General features: G+C 36.9%; 3 protein-coding genes across 3 annotated transcripts; 1 reads left to right on the top strand and 2 right to left on the bottom strand.

Moving 5' to 3' along the window:
- The first annotated feature begins 1,709 nt into the window (after positions 1-1,709).
- Positions 1,710-8,492, top strand: LOC133331889 (ankyrin repeat and BTB/POZ domain-containing protein 2). The gene is made up of 5 exons (XM_061540279.1): positions 1,710-2,482; positions 4,343-7,320; positions 7,383-7,746; positions 7,833-8,157; positions 8,229-8,492. Exons 1-5 carry the CDS (start codon positions 1,713-1,715, stop codon positions 8,490-8,492), a joined length of 4,701 nt encoding a protein of 1,566 aa, XP_061396263.1. The 5' UTR covers positions 1,710-1,712.
- Positions 8,493-9,001: 509 nt separating this feature from the next.
- LOC133331890 (flexible cuticle protein 12) lies at positions 9,002-9,578 on the bottom strand. The gene is made up of 2 exons (XM_061540280.1): positions 9,570-9,578; positions 9,002-9,496 (listed from the first exon to the last, which is right to left on the bottom strand). Exons 1-2 carry the CDS (start codon positions 9,576-9,578, stop codon positions 9,002-9,004), a joined length of 504 nt encoding a protein of 167 aa, XP_061396264.1.
- A 9,007-nt stretch (positions 9,579-18,585) lies between these two features.
- On the bottom strand, positions 18,586-19,065 carry LOC133331847 (DNA-directed RNA polymerases I, II, and III subunit RPABC3). Its single transcript, XM_061540230.1, has one exon. It carries the CDS (start codon positions 19,063-19,065, stop codon positions 18,613-18,615), a length of 453 nt encoding a protein of 150 aa, XP_061396214.1. The 3' UTR covers positions 18,586-18,612.
- Between the last annotated feature and the right edge of the window lie 1,176 nt (positions 19,066-20,241).

Here is a 20,241-nt window from a genome sequence, read left to right on the forward strand (position 1 = left end):
AGGAGAAGGTTTGTTTTAATAAATTCAGATTAAATAAAGCTATTATTTTTAAGTTTATAACTATTTTTTGTTATAAACTAGTTTTATATTAAACTATAGTTCTAAATTGCAAAATAGTATCTTTATTAAATCCGAATTTATTAAAACAAACCTTCTCCTGTAAAATTTCAAATTTGAGGGTTACGTTTTTTTTGGCGAATATGGCTCGATATTACTTCAAATGCACAAATAAGAGTATAAAATGGGAAGATGTGCCATATTTTATCGGCAAGAGAAATCCAATATTTATCCATCATGTAAAATGGTGCATTTGACAGCATTCAGCGTTCAAAATTTAAATGGCAATAATTCCGAAAGCATTAATATTTTTTTAATATTTTGAAGTTGCCTGTCTCTACAATCCATAAATATAAGTTGTACCATTCATAGTTATACATATCTTGAGGACAATATGCATGAAAAAAATTAGATATTTTTACATTGATTTTTTTTTGCCTTGTGGTTCCCATATATATATATATATATATATATATAATGAGATACATTATATATATATATATATATATATATTCCATACCTTCCATAATTATGCTATTAACCATCACATGCAGCATTTTGTCGGGTCCCTCTATTCGAAAACAAAAGTATTTACTATTTCTGAAATTGAGTTTAGAACCCTCATAATTATAGTTTGGTACGATTGGAAGAAAACAAACCTTCTTCAAGCGTATACTCGTGGCTGTGTATGTGTGGATCTGGATGTTGTAGACTTTACACATCAATTTGCATTTTCAGTTATACTCTCGCTATTGTTTGTCTAACATTTTTGTTTTCTTTGCGAAACAAAGGCCCGTCTTCAAGTCAAGAAGATGGCTTGAAAAGCTAGTATCCGAAAACTGACTGTCAGACAAACAGACTGCCACTCATGTACCGTGATTTGTTGTTGAAGCGCCTAGTATGTTACGCAGCAGCAGCAGCATTGCGCAGCGCAGCTCATCGTCTTACAGGCAAGGCCCGGCTGTGGCAGCTGCGTTCAATAGCGAAAGATCTAACTTCAAATACCTGGCAAACATCCACATCAAAATTGAAGTCATGCTTCTGTTAGGCCGCAATAAAGTTTCAGTTTCATTTTACTGCTGGTCATGAACGGTTGTCGTGGAAGGAAGAGAAAACCTGGTATACAACAATATTCAGACATCGTTCGTGAGCGTCAGTCTTTCCGAGGTTATCATTGCTAGACCTCCGCGGAAAATGCCCATAGACAATTGCGTGTATGACGACCGAACTTGCAAACAGCGAAACGAAAAGAAATAATAACGACAAATTCTACCGAGTTTTCAAAATTTTCACTCTGACCATCTGGTATTTCGTTATCGTCGGTCTATAGCGTAGTTTCGATTTGTATTTGGAACAGTCGTTTACTAGTGAAGTGTGTCTGCAGGAAGTGTTGTAATAATCGAAATTAATGAATGGAACGTAATTCGACATTAAATTCAATATTTACAAAATAGCAAAGAGCGGTAACAAAGCACACGTTATAGGCAAGTGGCGGGTGTACTACATCATCCGCCGATGGTGGATATGCGGCACGAATGTAAAAAACCGTTCGGAAATGTGAACTATGTGTATTTAGAGAATTTTCCAGCTTGAGCGAGTGTGTGTAGGTTGAAGCAGATAGACCAAAGACTGCGGAAACTACCGAACAAAACATAATGTATTGCACCAAAGACTGTAATTGTAGTTTATGCCGAGAATTGAGGGGATTTCGGCCGGGAAAGGGTGTTAAGAAACCTGCACCTCGACCCCCCCTCACATCATCAATATTGGGCCGGCTGAATGAGAACTTTATTTTGCGTCGGCGGGTCACAAGCTCAATCAAAACATTTCAACCACAGTCGTTGAAATGTAGCGAAATGTGCCAACAACGTGATATTGGCCAGATCTATGACTTCTGTCAGCGCCAAACCCAAACACCATCACCTACACCTGTGACACAAGCCCCGCCTTCACCCCAGTCAACTCGCAGCAACGGAAAGAAAGACCATAAACCACAAACGCCGCCCAAACCCAACCACAAGGTTGTAATCTACTTTGGCGATTCGTTAGCTCACCGCTCCAACAAGGCCAGTACAGATGAAGCGGTGTCACCGACACCGACGCCACTTGCGTTGCAACTCAATACCAGCGATCTCATTTCGCAGATGCAGAATGAGATCACATCAATGCACTCTGAGCTGCCACCCTACATTGAGAGTGTGCAGAATGGTGTAATCAATATAAAGATTGAAGGCAACTATCAGCAGGCTACTGCTCTAGTCGACAAGGTGTCCAGGCCTTGCCAAGCCCTTGTGGGCAAACCAAGAGATCATGAGGACAATCCAACAGAAGATGATGACGACGATGACGGTCGCTACCAAAGCGATGAGGATGATGCGGAAGCTGGTGTTGGCGATTGGAGTTTCGTCCAAGGCTGGCGAGCACGGTAATAAAGAATGAGGAATTGCACTGACAACTTTTTTATATATTTTTTAATACCTTCATAGTTCACATGCCCCCTTTCCCCCGTAACTGTACATTCCCAGATGGAATTGTCACTTTGGCCCGTAATGATTGCAATTTTGTCTGTTATTAATTTTATTATACGCTTTGCACATCAATTTAATATGTTGGACTCAGTTCCATTCACCTGATTTGCTTTGAACAACGACATCAAATTCCAGTGGCTCTTGTGACCGATTTCATGTAATTCAGATTGGTAGCGAATACACATCCGCTCAAAAAATTGTTTATTAAGAATTCTGAATTTTAATGGGCATGTTAACTATTAAAAGGCATCCCAACAACACACTGAACGGTAAAAGAATTTAACAGTTTCTTCATATGCTAATGCAGACACCTCTGTCGGTCATGTTTACAGTAGAGACAAGCAAAGATGGTAGATATATGCCACTGTTTCGCGCATTCTGCTTGGGACGGCAGTGACATAATTTAAATTTGATTGTCCCAAGCAGAGTCAGAGAACAGTTAGATCAAGACAACAAAACAAAGAACTCAAAAGAAAGAGTTCTATTGTCTGTTTGGATTAGACAAACAAGCCCAATAAAAAGATGTACATAATTATGAGGCGTTCTGTTCGTGTAGTAGAAAACGAAATTTTGGTCGAATGGGAGTTGTGTCCATCGCTCGTTTTTTTCGGTATAACTTTGTCGTTGTGCCCTGTCCTCACTTTGCCGTTCCGACTGAATTTTTCTGGGTGGAATGTGCAACAAACTGCTGTTGGTTTATGATACACTAATGAGCAGAAATATATGCTTGGACACGATGAAGATATTTTGTTCCACTGTTCAACGTCCAAAATGTTGGACGAATAGGCTGTGGTCATTGCTCGTTGTGTTTTGGTATAACTTTGACAGTGTACCCTGACTTCACTTGGTCGTTCGTGGTAGAATGTGCGACAACCTGCTTACGTTTAATTGTTGGTCTGTGTTAAAATAATGAGCGAGCTAATATGCGACTTTATAGCGAAGATATATGCTTGGACACGATGAGGAGATTTTGTTCCATTGTACAACGTGTATTCATTTCCATTCTTTGAATAGTAATATCGGCTATTGATAGAATGTAGAACTTATGAAATACTGGATATATAACAAATATCCGTACTCTATTAACCGGGGTTTCGTAGTTGTCTTTCAACCGTAACCAATTTTGGTCATTTGTTCAACTGTAATAAAACGTTTTATTTAGTGCACTCAAAGAGTTGTATCGTGAGCCGTATCTAATCAGCATTGCCATGCTCATATCCACCCAAAAACAGGGCATGTGAGTCCATACAAAGCTGGAAAATCTGCAAAAGGTGTTTTGACAATTTCGCGATATAATCGATTTGATTCTACGCACATACAAGCCTGTAAAGCATGCGTATTTTATCCAAAATAAATGATGGTTCTTACGGCTCTCATAAAATCGTTTTAAAATTGGTGGTTATTTTGATGTATTTTTCATTTGGAAAATTCATAATTATTGGAAGAGATTCGTTCGGTGTATGCGAAATCCGCAGACGCATCAACTGATTTCACACCTCTTCCTACTTTTATTTGTTGTTCGCGGATATTAAACGCATTTCCAGCATGATTTGAAGAGTAGGAACGTGCGAAGAGGGGCCACTGATCATAAATATTTAGCGTATAACACGTTATCATACAAATATTTGACACATCCCGAGGTTCGTAACCACGTCCGAGATTGGAAAATGTGTTGTTGATTAAGGAATAATTTAAGACTTAGGTGTGTAAAATTATATGTTGTGTAATAATATATCCGAACCAATGTATATTTGCAGACCTGTTGGTAACATACGTCCCGATTTTTGCAGCCAACGAACTAGCGCTCCGTTTTCATATACATCTGGTTTACCGGCGACGTCAACTTCGAGCGCTAATATGGGCCAGATAAATGCAAGTGGCTTCCAGAACTGCTCTACGAGCACCGTACGCATTCACAGCCCGGCTGTGGCAACGCCGGCTCCTCGGATACCCAAGGAAGTCGCACAACGTCCACTGTCTAATTTAGGTGGACATAGCGTGGCCAGTGCCTCGGCCTTATCTACCTATAGTCCTACGCATTTGGAAAATGGCCAAACGAAGGTGGACATGAGAGCATTAGGATCACAAAATGGCAACAATTTGGGCAAGTTGGGTCCGCAACGGGCTATATCGGGCCCTTCTCGGCTGACTGCTCAAAGTACACCGGTGAGGTCACAACCGGCCATGCTAAGTGGCAGCCTATCTCAACAGCCATCAAATACGTGTGGCACAACAAAGTGCTCGGATCGAAGCGCCTTTGACTATAGTTCGGCTGCCATTGGTATACCGATTGAGGGCAGTTATCAGTCAAGTCCAAGCAATGTGTCGAAAGGAAATCATCCGACGCGCACTCATCATCACGAGTTTCGTGCTTTGGAACGTGTAAAGGAGTGTCACAGTTCCTCGGATGAGAATCGATCATCGGGCCACGCTAGTATGTCGGATACTGGTGGACATGGCAGTTCCTCACCCGGTGGCGTAGCCTTGTGTCCACTACCAGAGGATCGTTTGGCTGCAGTAGTCACTAATCGAAGTACTCGCTCTCGAACGACAACTAACCATTCACGAGCAAGGCACCGGGCTACACCTGCGAAAGCACCTTGGAGTGGCAATGGATTAGAAGATATCAAATTAGCAATACAACAACTAACCATGAGGTCCCAAACAAGTACCAGTACTTACAGCAGCATAAGTTCGGAAAGCTCGGAGCCGGCTAGACGCCTGGGCCGTTACGCTTCCTTAGAAACAGTGAATACTAATGTAACCAGTGCCGATGAGTTTGTCTGGGTGGACTCTCATAATCGTTTGGTGGAATTGCAACATCCGCCTTGGAGCCAACAGTGCATCATCAAAGTAATGCGAGACGGACGTTGTAAGGAGTATGCAGATCGAGTGGCGCCCGATGCCTTATCTCGTTTGGGCTATTTGTTGCAGAGAGCTCTGGTGCGCATTGCCAGGGAGATACAGAGACTTTCCTCGAACCTAGGTCTTTGCTCCAAACAAGAAGTTGCCGGCGCCTTTAAAATAGTGCTCTGTCCGGCCCTGGCTGACTCCTGCATTAAGGCATGTCTTCGTGCGGCTGCCATGTTCGCTGTTCCGGGTGACAGCGCACTTAAGCAAAGTAAATCGTCTCGAGCTGGTATACAATTGTCAGTGGGAAGGTTCCACCGATGGATGACGGACTCCAGACTGGGAAAATTCATTCATGAGTACGCTGCCGTATATCTTTGTGCTGGCATGGAAAATCTCCTGGAAGAGATACTACTTCAATGTTTCCCCGCCGATTCAAATCAGCAGTTAACATCTGCTGCCCTAGAACATGCAATCTCACTATCTGCCGATATGTGGGGTCTTTTGCAGCCGTTTGCCCACCTTAACGCAGGACGAATAGCTTCGGGGGCATTGACTATGCCGCGATGGGCTAGCCAATCATCACTGGGATCTGGTACACATAGGAGTGGTTCTTCGGGTGGAAGCACCAATGTGGCAATGGAGTGTTTGCTAACAACATGCGTAGGCAGCATTTCGGAACTGAAGGATCTCGCCCAAAGAGCACAGCAGAAATTCCAACAATGTTCCATTTCCAGTGCTGCCCTCTCTGCCCTATTCTATTTTATGAGATGTTCCCAGTTGGAACACAGCGAATTCACGGGACAGCAATTAGCTGGAGCGAGCGGCAACAACGCCAATAGCACCCAAAACATTCAGGAATTGTGTTACGAGAGAGCATACGTAGTTCTGCCACCCTTGGTCGAATGGTTACGTGTCGCATCAGCACACGCCGAGTACCGAAATTCGGTTATGATCGATAAAGACGATATAATGCAAGCGGCCAGACTTCTCCTACCGGGTGTAGATTGTCCAATGCGTTCAGTGTGCAGCGACGAAGAACTAACTACCAAGAAGTCGCATTTTCCCCATTTACCCACAACATTGCCCTCCAGCCTGTGCGAGGACACCACGGATTTGGGAAAACGAGCCACGATTGCGTTAGCGTTCAAGCTAATGCTGACTGGAAGAGCAGAGCTTTTAGCCCAAGCTTCTAATCTGTTACCTGTCACGACCCGCTATGATACCCTCAACCATGCAGGTATGACTGCATTGATGATCGCTAGTATTCGCAACGATGACGTAGTAATTCAAGCCCTCCTTGATGCTGGCTGTGAGCCTAACATTGAGGTACCAGCTATTGGAAATCCAAACTATCCCGCCATACACCCCGACACCCAGCATTGGACGGCGGTGACATTCGCAGCAAGCCGAGGCAATTATGTCGCGTTGCGTGTCTTATTAGAACGCGGAGGAAAAGTGGAAGGAGGCGCCCGACAAAGCGAAGACAAACATACCCTAACACCGTTGCAAGTAGCGTGTGGATCCGGAAATATTGAGGTAGTGTCTCTTTTGCTGCTGCACGGAGCGAACGCCTTTCTATCCACACAGCAAAAGGACTCTATGAGTTTTGCTGGGTCAGCTCAACGAGGTTGTTATTGTGCCATATCTGTGGCAGCCGCACACGGCCAACGTTCTGTTCTACGGAAGCTACTATACACACCGATTTCACAGGGTTCTAAAGATGTTTTGTCGTTGGAAGAAATGCTAGCAGAGGGCGATAGTTCCAGCACACGACCTGTTGCTGAGCGTTTGTCCAGCAGTGAAATTGCCACAAGTCTCAGCAAAACCCAAATTAAGAGTCTGCAAGAAGCCATGTACCACAGTGCGGAAAACAACCATTTGGGTATTTATACTAGATTATAGGTGTATATATGGCCTTGAATATCTTAAACTATTTACTTTTAGATATCACCATTGAACTGAGAACATTGGGTGTTCCATGGACACTGCATTGTTGGATGCACGCTTTGGCAGCAGCACACGAATTGCGCCTGGAGGGTGTCATAGATCAACTTCTGCAGGATTTCCTTCAAGTTTGTCCCGATGATTACAGTGTTCAATTTGTTAGCGAGTGTCTGCCCCTGCTTTTCAACATATTCAGATATAGTAAAAATGAGGGCACAACACTGTTGCTGGCGGACATATTTGCCACCTGTTATGGCTGGCAACAGATTAAACCGATTGAGGAGACTTCGTCGCAGCCCATTAACAGTTCTCGAATTGATCCCAAATTCGTTAACAATCCAGAGTTGAGTGACGTGATTTTCAGGCAAGTCCTTAGTCGTACCCATTACCTAATGCTCTACAATATATGGGTGATTGTGTGTGTGTTTGTTTTCATTCTATGTAATTTAGGGTTGAGGGCAAGCTGTTCTATGGTCACAAGATTGTGTTGGTCACAGCTTCGCCGCGATTCCAGAGCATGCTTAGTTCGAAATTGAGCGATAGCAGCATCCCTACGGTGCAGATAAACGACATTCGCTATCACATATTCCAATTGGTAATGCAATATCTATATAGTGGCGGCTGCACTAACCTCGACGTCTCGAAGACTGACGTACTGGAACTAATGGCCGCAGCCAGTTTTTTTCAATTGGAAGGTCTTCTACGATACACCGAATCCAGGTGTTCGGAAATGATAGACATCGACAATGTGGTTGCCATGTATATTCATGCCAAGGTATCTATAATTCGCTGTCAACTTCCCACAACAACGTGAAATTCTAACTGTGTCTATTTCCCGTCCTACAGGTTTACAGCGCCAATAAACTTTTAGAATTTTGTCAAGGGTTCCTACTGCAGAATATGGTGGCTTTGCTGACGTACGATGATTCTGTAAAGAGACTACTTTTTGCTAAAAAGATACCCAACCACGATGTCCTAATAGGACTGCTGCAGGCCTTGCAGCAACGCATAAAAGAGCGAAAATCAATGGGTCCGTTCAATTTTCGTCAACAATTAAGTTCGCCGTCCGAATCAGCAACTGCGGCATCCGCCACGAACGCTACAAAATAATCTATTTGCGTTTGCCCATCCCGCTGAAATTTCTTCAAGACCCAGTTGAACAATTATAGTTATTTAGTTTTAGACATATTAATCTATTCACGCACGTAAACTGTTTGTAGTTATGTATGGTTGTGTATCGTGTATATCTATATTCTACATTAACTTGCGTTCTCGTATCTGTATCTACACCCATATCTGTATGCGCAATTGTAAAAACATTCATTGTATTATTTCTCCATGCTCTCCTAATAATAGAATCATTCCTTTATTTATTTATACAATTATACATATCGATTTTGATCATTAATTTCGAATACTTGTGGTCGGGTTTATTGTTGTGTTTGTATGGATGTATGTACATAGGTGGCATGAGTAGGTTTTGTTTTGCAATTCTTGCGAAACGGTGGCCGAGTGGCCTGATTGATTCTGATTTCTATGGATTTCGATGTGTTTTCTACAAATGAATAAATATTAGTTGGCATATATTAAAAATAAGTCAAAGATGTATGTAACTCACTCTAGTGTACCATATTTATCTGTGCAGTTTCTCGGAACATGTCATCCTCTTCAGAGTCGTCAGAACTTTTAGGCTCTTCAACTATGGTTGTTGATGCTGGTATTTCACTATTGGCTTTAGCTGCTGCCGAAATCTCTTCCGGAATGTTGTTACCCTCAGGAACGAAACCCTGATCCCCAGCTGTGTAGTGGACCACTACTTCTTTGCCATCGGCATCAAAAAAAGAATAGGCCCCTGTGATTTCAAGATGTTGATGTTCAGTGCCAGGGTTTTTAACAACAGCCGTCTCTTCACGAAAGGTTCCGTCTGCTCCGCGATAGTGGAAACTGTAGGAACCGTCCACATTATGGCTGGAAGAAGAATCTACAATCTCTACGATACCGGACTTATGTGTTGTATTCGTATTCTCGTTCTCGGCAATTAGTCCCTGCTGCGTCTCTGTGTTACCAATGGGGGTCGAACGTACCACACCTACTATACAGAATGTAAGCCAAAACTAGGGGAGACCAGCAGAATGGTCAGACTTTGAATGCAAGCCAGGATGAAACAAAAACATTGATTTTACTTACATATCTCATTGTGACGACCGCAGTACATCCGATCCAAGAGGATATAAATATAATATTGTTGCTTTTGGTGAACTAAGCAGGCATTTTATTCTCTGCGAACAAAGACCGCTTCAATCGTTCCACTTACAGCGATAATGTACTTCATTAAAAAGACGTTTGGCTGGTTTGGGATTTGATGTGTTCAGTTGTTTTTCATTTGGGGCTAAAAATTAACGCTGCCCTTAAGAATGAATGTTAGCTAAGTGCAATCAACTTTAGCTGTTAACTTGTTGTTGTCTTAAATGTGTTGGCTGCAAATGGTAGCTGTGATTTGAACAAAAGAATCCAATTCCCGTTTCGATTTAGAGTTTTCCGATTGAACTCTGGAGGGCCCTTCCCTCCAGCATAACAATGGCTACGCTGGAAATGCAAGTCCTCCTAGAAGAGGTCTACATTTGCATATTCCGGTTATGCAATATATGTGTGTACATATGTATATCTATAAATCAATTAATGTGTTGAATTAACGTTCGAAACATGATAACATGAGTCTCGATTGCATTTTGGTGTTATCTCAACAAAAAATCCAGTTTTGGTTCATTTGCATTGCATTGTAATGAACCATACAGCAGAACACGCCCTTGCCATACGTCTGCCTATGCCAGTGCTTTTATGTCTTAACTTTTATTAGATTCACTGAGAAATTAAAAATAAATTCCATTTAGGCTATTCATTTTTTCGTTTTGGAATAACTTCCAGAATTCTTTCGTTCGCGATACATACATATGTACATGTGTACGTGTGTCTGCTACTTGATGTTTGCTTGTTTATATTTGGTTTTATTTTTGGAAGATTGTTTCATTCATAGACGATCAGTCAGTCGTTGTATTGTGTGTAGAATGATGTTAGTTTCCTCCAGATCCCACCAATACATATTAGTTTCATACCTCTGTGTATTGTATTAAGAATACGCTCTTTGTGTTTATGAACATATGTTTACCAATTATATATGTATATATATAGCATATAAACCCTAGGTATATATGTCTATCATTGTAATTGTTGTTAGTTATCAGAAAACGTATGTTATGCAGTAAGAGTTCTAGTTTTAGTTCGATTCCAAAACGCAACAAGCGAACAAAGAAAAAACACAGAAAGACCTTTCTTCCAGTATATGTGGAGTTTATCTATGGTAATAGAAAACAATTATAAAATAATTTATGAAATAAAACAGGCTTCTCTTTTCAATATGCTGCAGCATCATTCAACAATAATAATGAAAAAACATTCGTGATGGCAATATCTGGCAAAAAGCCAACACCGTACAAATATGTACATATGTATCTGGATGTGTGGCATACATGATTGTGTGGAGATATGCACGAACAAGAAAATGCCAAACAATAAAATCGGAATAAAATCATCGCAGGATTATTCGATTCGGAAACTTAAATCAATAGAAAACAGAAATATATACGTTTGACATGCTTGGTAATACAGGGAACTCTAGTATCATAGGGTCGTATGTTGCGTATGTGTACGAATATATCCACCTCCTCACTATTTGTGTGTATATGTCAAGTAATCGCCGAATCTTTGTAAAACACATCTGATGCAAACATATACTTACTTTTAGTGCTATATTATGAGCATCGGTGAGATTATTCGTAGTCTATACGCCTTTTTCCCTTTCCTGTCGTCTTAAATGTTAGCGCCAGTAAGCGGAAAAAGACAAATCAACTCGAATTTTGCTGGTCTGGTTTTTGGCTAAATATGATCAGAGCATAACCTTTAGACACACATTAACACCAATTAATACAAACAAGTATAGTATAATTCAAACAAGTACACATATTCACACTAATCACCAAGAAGGACGAAACATTTACTTTGGTCCCTATTGCGTGTATGGAACATTAGCAGATTTCCGGGAATATTTGTTTATACCATTCCGAAGAAACCATTTGTGGTATTTTGCACTTTTTACTTTCCCAACAACACTGACCGATTTTTTTGGATATGTGTGAGCGAGAGCGTGTGGGAACAGAGACGATGGTTAGGAAACATAAACATTTTTATTAACCATATAAACATAACAAGTTATTTGTGTGTCCAATGCATTCAAGCATTTCGTGCCTGGACTTGTATTGCTGTTTGTGAGCATGTCTAAAAGGATCATTAGACGCACATAAAACCACAAATACGAAAAGTGCACAACACAATTTTTGGAAACATTTTCTTTAAGATCGAATATATACATACATACACATGTATGTATTTTGGTATATACATACATATACGTATGTGTCCATTGGCGAATGTTTGCAGTTTGTGTCAGTATTGCTCATGTTAGAATTAATTTAATTTGCTGGTCTATTTGTCTCTTACAAAGGCATGCTACTTTTTTTGGAGGTACAAGTGCAAGATCGGCATGAATAATGCACCAATTGACACAAAGACAGCAAAAAAATTGCCACCGAAATGTAAGCGATTAATTTTGGGCTACAATACAAGAAAATCTTGGGCATCGATGGATACAAATGCGCCGAGCAGTCATGTAACCAGGAATCCAATGAAAATGTTTTTTACTAATTACGGCACTATGGAACAAAATATATACATTGGTAAAGGTACTTACTTATTCGGTGTTTTTGTAACGTTTTCACTTGTCACACATTTTCCGTATTGTATGTATTCTGTTTTTTTAATTCACAAATTAACAGTCTTTTATGGGAACTTTGATATTATTCGATTCTTTTCTGGCTATTTAAAAATAGACTGGTCTCCAAAAAATATATAATTGGTATGGGTACGTTATGAATGTGCTCGAATGTGTGCAGATATGTAGCATTTCGGTACATACGCACGTACATTCATAGAATACGTCTACATGTACACCATATGCATGTATAAAGTCTCGGCGAAATGTTTTCTAATCTGTGAGGAGAAGGAAGCGCGAGTAGCCAACAAGTTGATGTGAACTGGTAAACGCGTCACGACGCACTGCACCCACATTCCAAAATTTATTAAAACCCAAGTTCCCGATCGTCGATTTTTCGTTCTGTCTTAAGATGTTTTCTGCTCGTCTTTTTCAATATTTATACATTTACGAAATGTTTGCCACTAGTGGGAAAGAACAGACATGAGATTTTTCTCATTTGTTTTTCCTTTGCCAGCAGAGAAGTGGCAAGAAGAAGACCCAAACAAAATAAACAAACACGTATACGCCGTGCTGGATGAAGATGCGCAGGATCGTTAGGTATCATAACGCTAGCACCCTCATAGAAGCGAACATTTGGTATGTAGAATAAACAGACAGGAAGAGAGGGAGAAATAGAGAGAGGGAGCCCAAAATCAATTGATATAGTCATGGAGAGAACTACTAATTACGGAATTGCCTGTATTTTCCACTCTACCAAGAAATAAATTTAAATACCATGGATTCTCAAAGCATCAGAAATAGTCATAGGGAGAAAGTGATTGTTTACGTATAAACACTCACACAAGAAACAATGCGCCACACGCACTCCTGACGATTGATAGTTTCCGTTTTTCCTACTGCATTTTTCCATTAAAATGAACGCTTGTAAGCGTAACTCGTTCGGATATCTTCGGTGAATGCTATGATAAATAAATAAATTCGATATTTCTATATAGGACGCTCCAAAAGAATATCGCTGATACTGGAATCGATCCTAAAGACGTTTGGAGACAGGCCCTGTGTGTGAAATGAGGTCATTTGGTGGGATGCATAAATTAATGCAGTATTTTTCGGTTAATTGGTTTCCACGCTTAATTGAACCACATGATAGTGCAAAAAATATTTCGTAGGAAAATACATGTAAATTTAATCGGATAATTAAACCCTGTTAATTGATTTTCCCGCTTAATTGGTTCAAAATTCATATCATCAAAAATAAATTTCCATTTACTTTTCACCGGTTAATTGCACAATAATAATTGAAAAATAATCTGCCATTTTTTTACATACATATTTTACATAATTTGTAAAAAAGACTATTTATTGCTATGGAAAAACTTCGGGAAAGCGTAATTTGTATTTGACGTTGGATTTTTTTAAATCATTAGTAGTTCCAAGTTTACGTGATTACTGTAATTGAACAAACTATTCAATTGAACGAAAATTTGTGCAAATTTTGATGTTCAATTAACCGAAAAATACTGTATCAAATATAAAGGATCAGTATATTTTATATACATGAATTGTTAGACTAATCAGACATTAAACACAGAATAACATTATCAACGACGGCTGACAAACATGACTAGATTTACGTCTATTAACGTGATTATTTCTTTATCCTACCTAAAGAACCTATATTTAAAAAATATATATGTATGTATATGCCATCAAAAAACAGTCTGCGACGACAACATATGTAAATCCAAATTAAAGTCTCGACTATAGGTACCGCTCTATTTCTTGTATACGGCCCGAAGAAGCTATTTAATCGAACAAGATCATTAAAAACGAACCAAATTTGTATTTTTCTATTTCATGTGAAATCTAGCATACAAATTGAAGATGAAATAGAAACATTTTGTAAACATTTCATTTGTATATAATAAAATCTAAATATATCAATTCGTTTGTTTAGTTTAGCATTTTCTTCACACCTTGTAAACATTTCACTTGTTCTAATCTGACTGTTGCATCCACAGTAATGAAGTTAGGGGGTGAACATGGAAATAATATGAAGTCATTTTACTTCCTTCTTTAGGATGTGTAAACAAATGTGTCCATGTGTATTTACTTGTTAGTGCTCGTATGAGTGTTTGTTTATTTTATGGACCCACCCAACTGAAGAAATGACAAGAAAATTGTTTGGAACAATGTAAACCATCGAAAGACGCAACCAAACTTATTTGTATTATATGAACAGTATGGCTTAACTACAGTAGCACATATGTTTAGAATAGTTTATTATTAGCTGCGTCTGGTTACTTTTCCAGTAATATTTACTCAGTAAGTTCTATCCCAGAGAGTAAGCCGGTTTTATACTCTTTTACAATAATAGTGAGAAATGTAAACAGACAACATTCAGTAAGATTCAGCAATTAATCTGCAAATTCGCGAATTTTGTTCCATTTTCTACATTTTTTATACAACACAGTTTAAAATTGCATTTTGGAAATAAAAATGTTTGGGTATTTTGCACATTATGTTTGTCAATTGGTCATAATACATTTGAGCTTGCAAAATGTTACTGCATAAAATTCATTTAGTAAACTCCAGCAGTTTTTTTTTTTTGAACTGTTAACTTGATCTCTTACTTTACTCTCTTTTACTGGATTTTTGGGTAAACAGACAACATTATTAACATTGGGTAACAATTGTTACCAAATGTCGAGAAAACAGACACAACTATTGATGTGTGTATTTTATTTCTATGCTGGACACCATGGTACAATTATACAAGGTAACCGCAATGCTCAGCTGAAATGATTCTTTTTTGATTTATGTAGGGAAAAAGTAGGGGAATTTTGTACACATTATATTTGAAATGAGATAATACAACATTTGGGGAACCAAAAAATAAATATAACACTATTTTGTCTAATGCTTGACATTTATATATTCCCAAATCTGCAGACGATGGAAAAATGTCATATCGACGATTAATTTTTTTCTGAACTGAACCACGAATTGGCATGATAATTTTAATTATATTTATTTAAAAGAGTACTAATCGCGCTTTAACAATTATACATTTTCAAATCAATGAAATCGTAACAGAAGTTCGTTGCTTTTTGGTTTACAATTTACTTCAATTTCCTAATGGGAAAATTTAAAGCATCAAATCATTTTGCAATGAAAAATTGCTATTTTCAACGCTAACTTTGTCCCAATTTAGATTAGGCGAGTTTACTTGCTGCAAGTCCTTGTTTGTTGGAGAGAGGGGCAAGGTGAATAGAAATTTGTTTTGTGTATTTCGCATTGCAGTGTCAACTGTCGATTAGTTGTTTGTTTTGTTTGAAACTAAATTGCCTTGTATAGGCAAGAATTGCCGCAAGTAAACTCGCGTAATCTAAATCAGGACTTTAATGCGTTTGTATGAGTTACCTCTACATATGGCAATGGCTCAATTGGAGGAATGACCAGGAAGCGATAGAATTATTAAATTGGAAGATTTTCATTCATGATTTTAAATTTTATTCTGAAAATTCAAAAATATTGTATTTTGAAAATAAATCAAATTTATTGATATTTCGAAAGTTTTGTTTTCGACATATCAAACTGGAACTAGTGTTACATACAATAACATTTTTTTTTTTTTTTTTTTTTGATTTTAAAGTTATCCTCGGAATGTTGTCGAGTGTACTCCTTTGCTCTGTTCGTTGAAAACAATTTTGTTGACATTTCCTTTTGAACCTATTCGCTTTACTGACACACAGCCGGCTTTTGTTTACAAACCTGTTGTTTAATTTGTGCAAGTGAAATTTAATTTTTAATTTTTGCAATTTATATACTAAAATATATAAAAAATAAATAAAATATTAAAAAATCTTCAAAATGCAAACACTTTTGACGTTTGTTTTTTCTTTCTTTTGTATTTTGATTCGCAAATTTGGCAAAGAAAAATTTGCTAATGGAAAAGCAAGCGAAAATTTCAAAAGAGAAAACAAAAAATTTGCCAAATAAAAATCTGCCTGTGGAAAAGCGGACTAACATTCATATAAATACGTGTGTTTTACTTTTGTGGTGAATAACGTCGGACGAGATAGTTGAAATATAGGTAGGGCTATTATGAAAAGCTATGAAGAAAACCAAATACATAATGGTCGTACCTAAATTCAAACAAAATTAAAAAAATATATATATATAAAATGTTTTTAAATATTTCACTAATATACTTTGTCAACATTCAATTCAATTTTAATTTATATCGTCTTTGTGAAGCACATTTGGACTATTTCAAGAGTTTAAAGAAGATTCTCAAGTAAATTATCCTACAAATTATAAATTGTGTTGCGTATTGGCTGTGTTTTTTGTTTAAAGGCGAAACAATTAGTTTTCGCCTCGGCAAAAGAAATTGACGTTAAACCTTATATAGGCCTTGATTTAGATTAGGCGAGTTTAATTACGGCAATCCTTATCGTTCTCTTTTGAACTTGCTTCATGCGTCTATACAAGACAATTCGGTTTTTCTGAAATTGCACTACAAACAAAATACACAAAACAAATTGCCAGAAAATTGTCGGTACGAGACATTTTTTTCCATTTCAATTACCCTTGCCTCTCTCTCTCCTGCAAATAAAGACTTGCCGCATGTAATCTAAATTGGGACTTATATGAAAGTTACCGAAATACGTCGACGTACGAATTTTCAAAGTTGAACAAATTCAACTATGATAGAACGTATTATTTTCTTTTTTTGTTTGTTGAAAATAAAAGCAAAACAAAATGAAAATATGAATTTTTGAATTAGAATATAAAATATTTGAGTAAATATTGTAATATTGTAATTTTTCAATTTTGTTGATATTTATGTTATTTCCTTGAAGATGTGAATTCGACGTATTTGGGTAATACGGCCGTACACAAAATTTTGCCATAGAGGGGAAGTTGAATATTTCTGTACGCCCCGTCGGATTATAGGTTACGTTGTTAAAGGCACAGACACGAAAAAAATTATATTGAGAACACAATTATCAAATCAACACAATTATCAAATTTTCACCCTTTTGGAAAAATCTTTGGAGTATCATAAATAGAAAAATCAAAACAGATTCAGAAATAAACATAACATCTTCCCAAAGGTTCAATATGCGAGGAATAGTATATCCAAGAATTAAATTGTATGAATTCAATTAATTATATAAATTCAATTTCTCGTAGGTGTGTTGCCGTAATCAAAAATAATTGTTACTCAGTAAATTACTAGATAAATTTACTTATTTAAAAGAAAAAAAATAAAAAGTTGCTTTAGTTTTGACCAAGCAAAAATTGGGTAAATATAGTTTTCCATAATTCAAATCAATCTTATTTAATTTGTAATTCAAAGCCTTCAGGCCCATTAAAGATAAATTACAAAATGCATATGATGTGCTTAACCTAATAAAGGATAAACTACCCCAAAAAAAATAACAATAAAAATTCAAAAAATTAAAAACAAATAAATTCATACAATCATAAATAAGATTGAATAATAAAAACTACTCCTACTCCATATTTTTTTTTTTTTTTTTTTTTTTTTTTTTTTTTTTTTTTTTTTTTTTTTTTTTTTTTTTTTCATATTTTCCTTTTATTTTTGTTAAGTGAATAAATTGCCAATTTATTTCTGAAAAAAAAAAACTAGTTTACTTTTAATAACCAGTACATTTATTCAGTTTGAAATTTTAGTTGCTTTAGTTTTGGCCACCATTGTTATTATCTTATATTGTTTTTTCTTTCGAGTGGAACTTATCAAAATAGTAGACCGTTCCAATTTTTTTTTTTCGTGATCAACATGCAATCCAAAAATGATTCTACATTATTTTGGAAGTTTTTTGCATTATTATGTTTTATATCCTGAATGTTTTCTCTTATCATGATTTTCAAATATGTCCGGATCTTCTAAACAATTAAAATTGCCGAGTTTAATTATGAAAATAATTAAACTCGGCAATTAATTATGGAACTTATGAAAATAGTAGTCCGTTCCAATTTTTTTTTTTTTTTCGTGATCAACATGCAATCCAAAAATGATTCTATATCATTATTTTGGAAGTTATTTGCATTATGTTTTATATTCTGAATGTTTTCTCTTATCATGATCTTCAAATATGTCCGAATGAAAAAATTAGTGGGCATGTCGATTTTAAAACACGAATATGTATATTAAAATTAAATATTTTTCACTCAGATATTCTGATAATTCTAAAGAACGCCTACAGGAACATGCTTCAATTTAAAATTATAAAATATTTGTAATTTTTAAAATTTTGTTGATGCCACTTTTAGAAGCAAACAAGTTTTTCACAACATTCTTTTTAGATCCGTTATAAAAAACATATATTTTTATTTTGGTCATACACACTACTAGTAATTACTAAAAATTATTTAGAAAGCTAACTTTTTCATTAATAAATACATTTGTTGATCAACTTCGAAGCCATGTAAATTATTGGCATCTCCTTGCAACCGCATCAGCAAACCACCAAAGGAAACATAAGCCGATAATCTGGAAGAAGCTTCATTATGTGCTTCGTCGCCCTCAATTCGATATGTTTTACCAAACATCACATATTCAAAACTATCAGCTCTAGTGCCTTCCGTCTCCAAGGGGTTGTATTCACCGGTGTCTGGACAGCCGTCCTCGCGCAACGTGGTGGCCAAAACTAAACGGAACTTATCTCCTAACTCCATGGGGTATAGCCACGAGTTAATATCTAATATCAAGTCCATTTTGAATGACTCTGATTCGCAATGTAGTCGAGAGACTCGATCGAATTTTTTGCCTTCTGGATCCATATCCTTCACGTTGAAAATATCTTCAAACAAAACTCCAGCCATTCTCAAACCACAACAACTGCAAACAACCAAAGTCAGTACAAAAAAAGAAAACGAAACAATGCAAGTGGGTCAACAAACTTTAAAAATAAGGTCCAATATATAAAATGCTTTAATTTCCCAAAAAACCTGTGCTTTATTTATGCTAAAATAGTGCTGTATTTATTCTGGAAGTCGCATGCCAACATCTACGTGAGTTAGCTACATTGCTAACGTACGATAACATTTTGTTTATCGAAATCAGAGGGTGACTCGAAACACAAAAATTTTACATGTAACATGAAAATTGTTGGTCTATACCGCACATGGCTAGTGCTAAAAGTATTTATTCTGGAAGTCGCATGGTACAATTATAAAAGGTAACAGCAAATCCCAGCTGATTTGATTCCAACGTAATACTAGTGCCAATATGAATTTGAAAAATTATTTTTTTAAAAATCACCCAACAGGAAAATTGGGAACGCATACAATTTAAAATTGTTCTTTATTAAATGTGCTCCTGTTTTCAATTTACTCAATCTGCCTGCTGGGAAAGTTTGAGGAAGCAAATCTTTCTTCAAGGAATAACTCGCTATTCCCAGCATTTTCATATGTGTTACACATATATATGGCAATGGCTCAATTAAGGAACGATGTGGAATAGATAGAAATATAAATTTGATAGATTTTCATTCATGTTTTTCAATTTTTATTTTGAGGATTCGAAAATATTTCATTTTCAAAATAAAAATAATTTGATGATAATTTGTTTGTTTGTTTACATTTTTCTGTCAAATGAGTTGACACTAGTAGAACTTACAACAACAAATTTCCATGTGGTTGTTGTATCGTTTTTTGTACAACAACATTTGCTGTTACCTTCTATTATTATACCATGTGGAAGTCGCATGCCAACATCTACGTGAGTTAGCTACATTTGGTCTGTTCCCGTACTGCAAGAATCTACTACTTTTTACTACGGTAACAGATTTTCCTTTATGATATCGAAGAAATTAGTAAAATTTAATAGATTCATGCAGTACGGGAACAGACCAATTGCTAACTTACGATAACATTTTGTTTATCGAAATCAATGGGTGACTCGAAACACAAAAATTGTACATGTAACATGAAAATTGTTGGTCTGTACCGCACATGGCCCAATAAACAGGTCGTGTAAAAAGAAATTGTTTACGTTTT

The sequence above is a fragment of the Musca vetustissima genome, unplaced genomic scaffold, assembly GCF_032173495.1.
Source record: "Musca vetustissima isolate MV318-11 ecotype Yass unplaced genomic scaffold, APGP_CSIRO_Mvet_v1 utg24363, whole genome shotgun sequence".
NCBI classification, from domain to species: domain Eukaryota; kingdom Metazoa; phylum Arthropoda; class Insecta; order Diptera; family Muscidae; genus Musca; species Musca vetustissima.

What these genes read in the sequence shown, in the direction of transcription:
- LOC133331889 (XM_061540279.1), top strand. Translation starts at nt 1,713, where the DNA reads ATGTATTGCACCAAAGACTGTAATTGTAGTTTATGCCGAGAATTGAGG. An exon ending in TGCGGAAAACAACCATTTGG is followed by an intron (nt 7,321 to 7,382) that starts GTATTTATACTA and finishes ATTTACTTTTAG; the next exon opens with ATATCACCATTGAACTGAGA. An exon ending in TTGAGTGACGTGATTTTCAG is followed by an intron (nt 7,747 to 7,832) that starts GCAAGTCCTTAG and finishes TATGTAATTTAG; the next exon opens with GGTTGAGGGCAAGCTGTTCT.
- LOC133331847 (XM_061540230.1), bottom strand. Translation starts at nt 19,065, where the DNA reads ATGGCTGGAGTTTTGTTTGAAGATATTTTCAACGTGAAGGATATGGAT.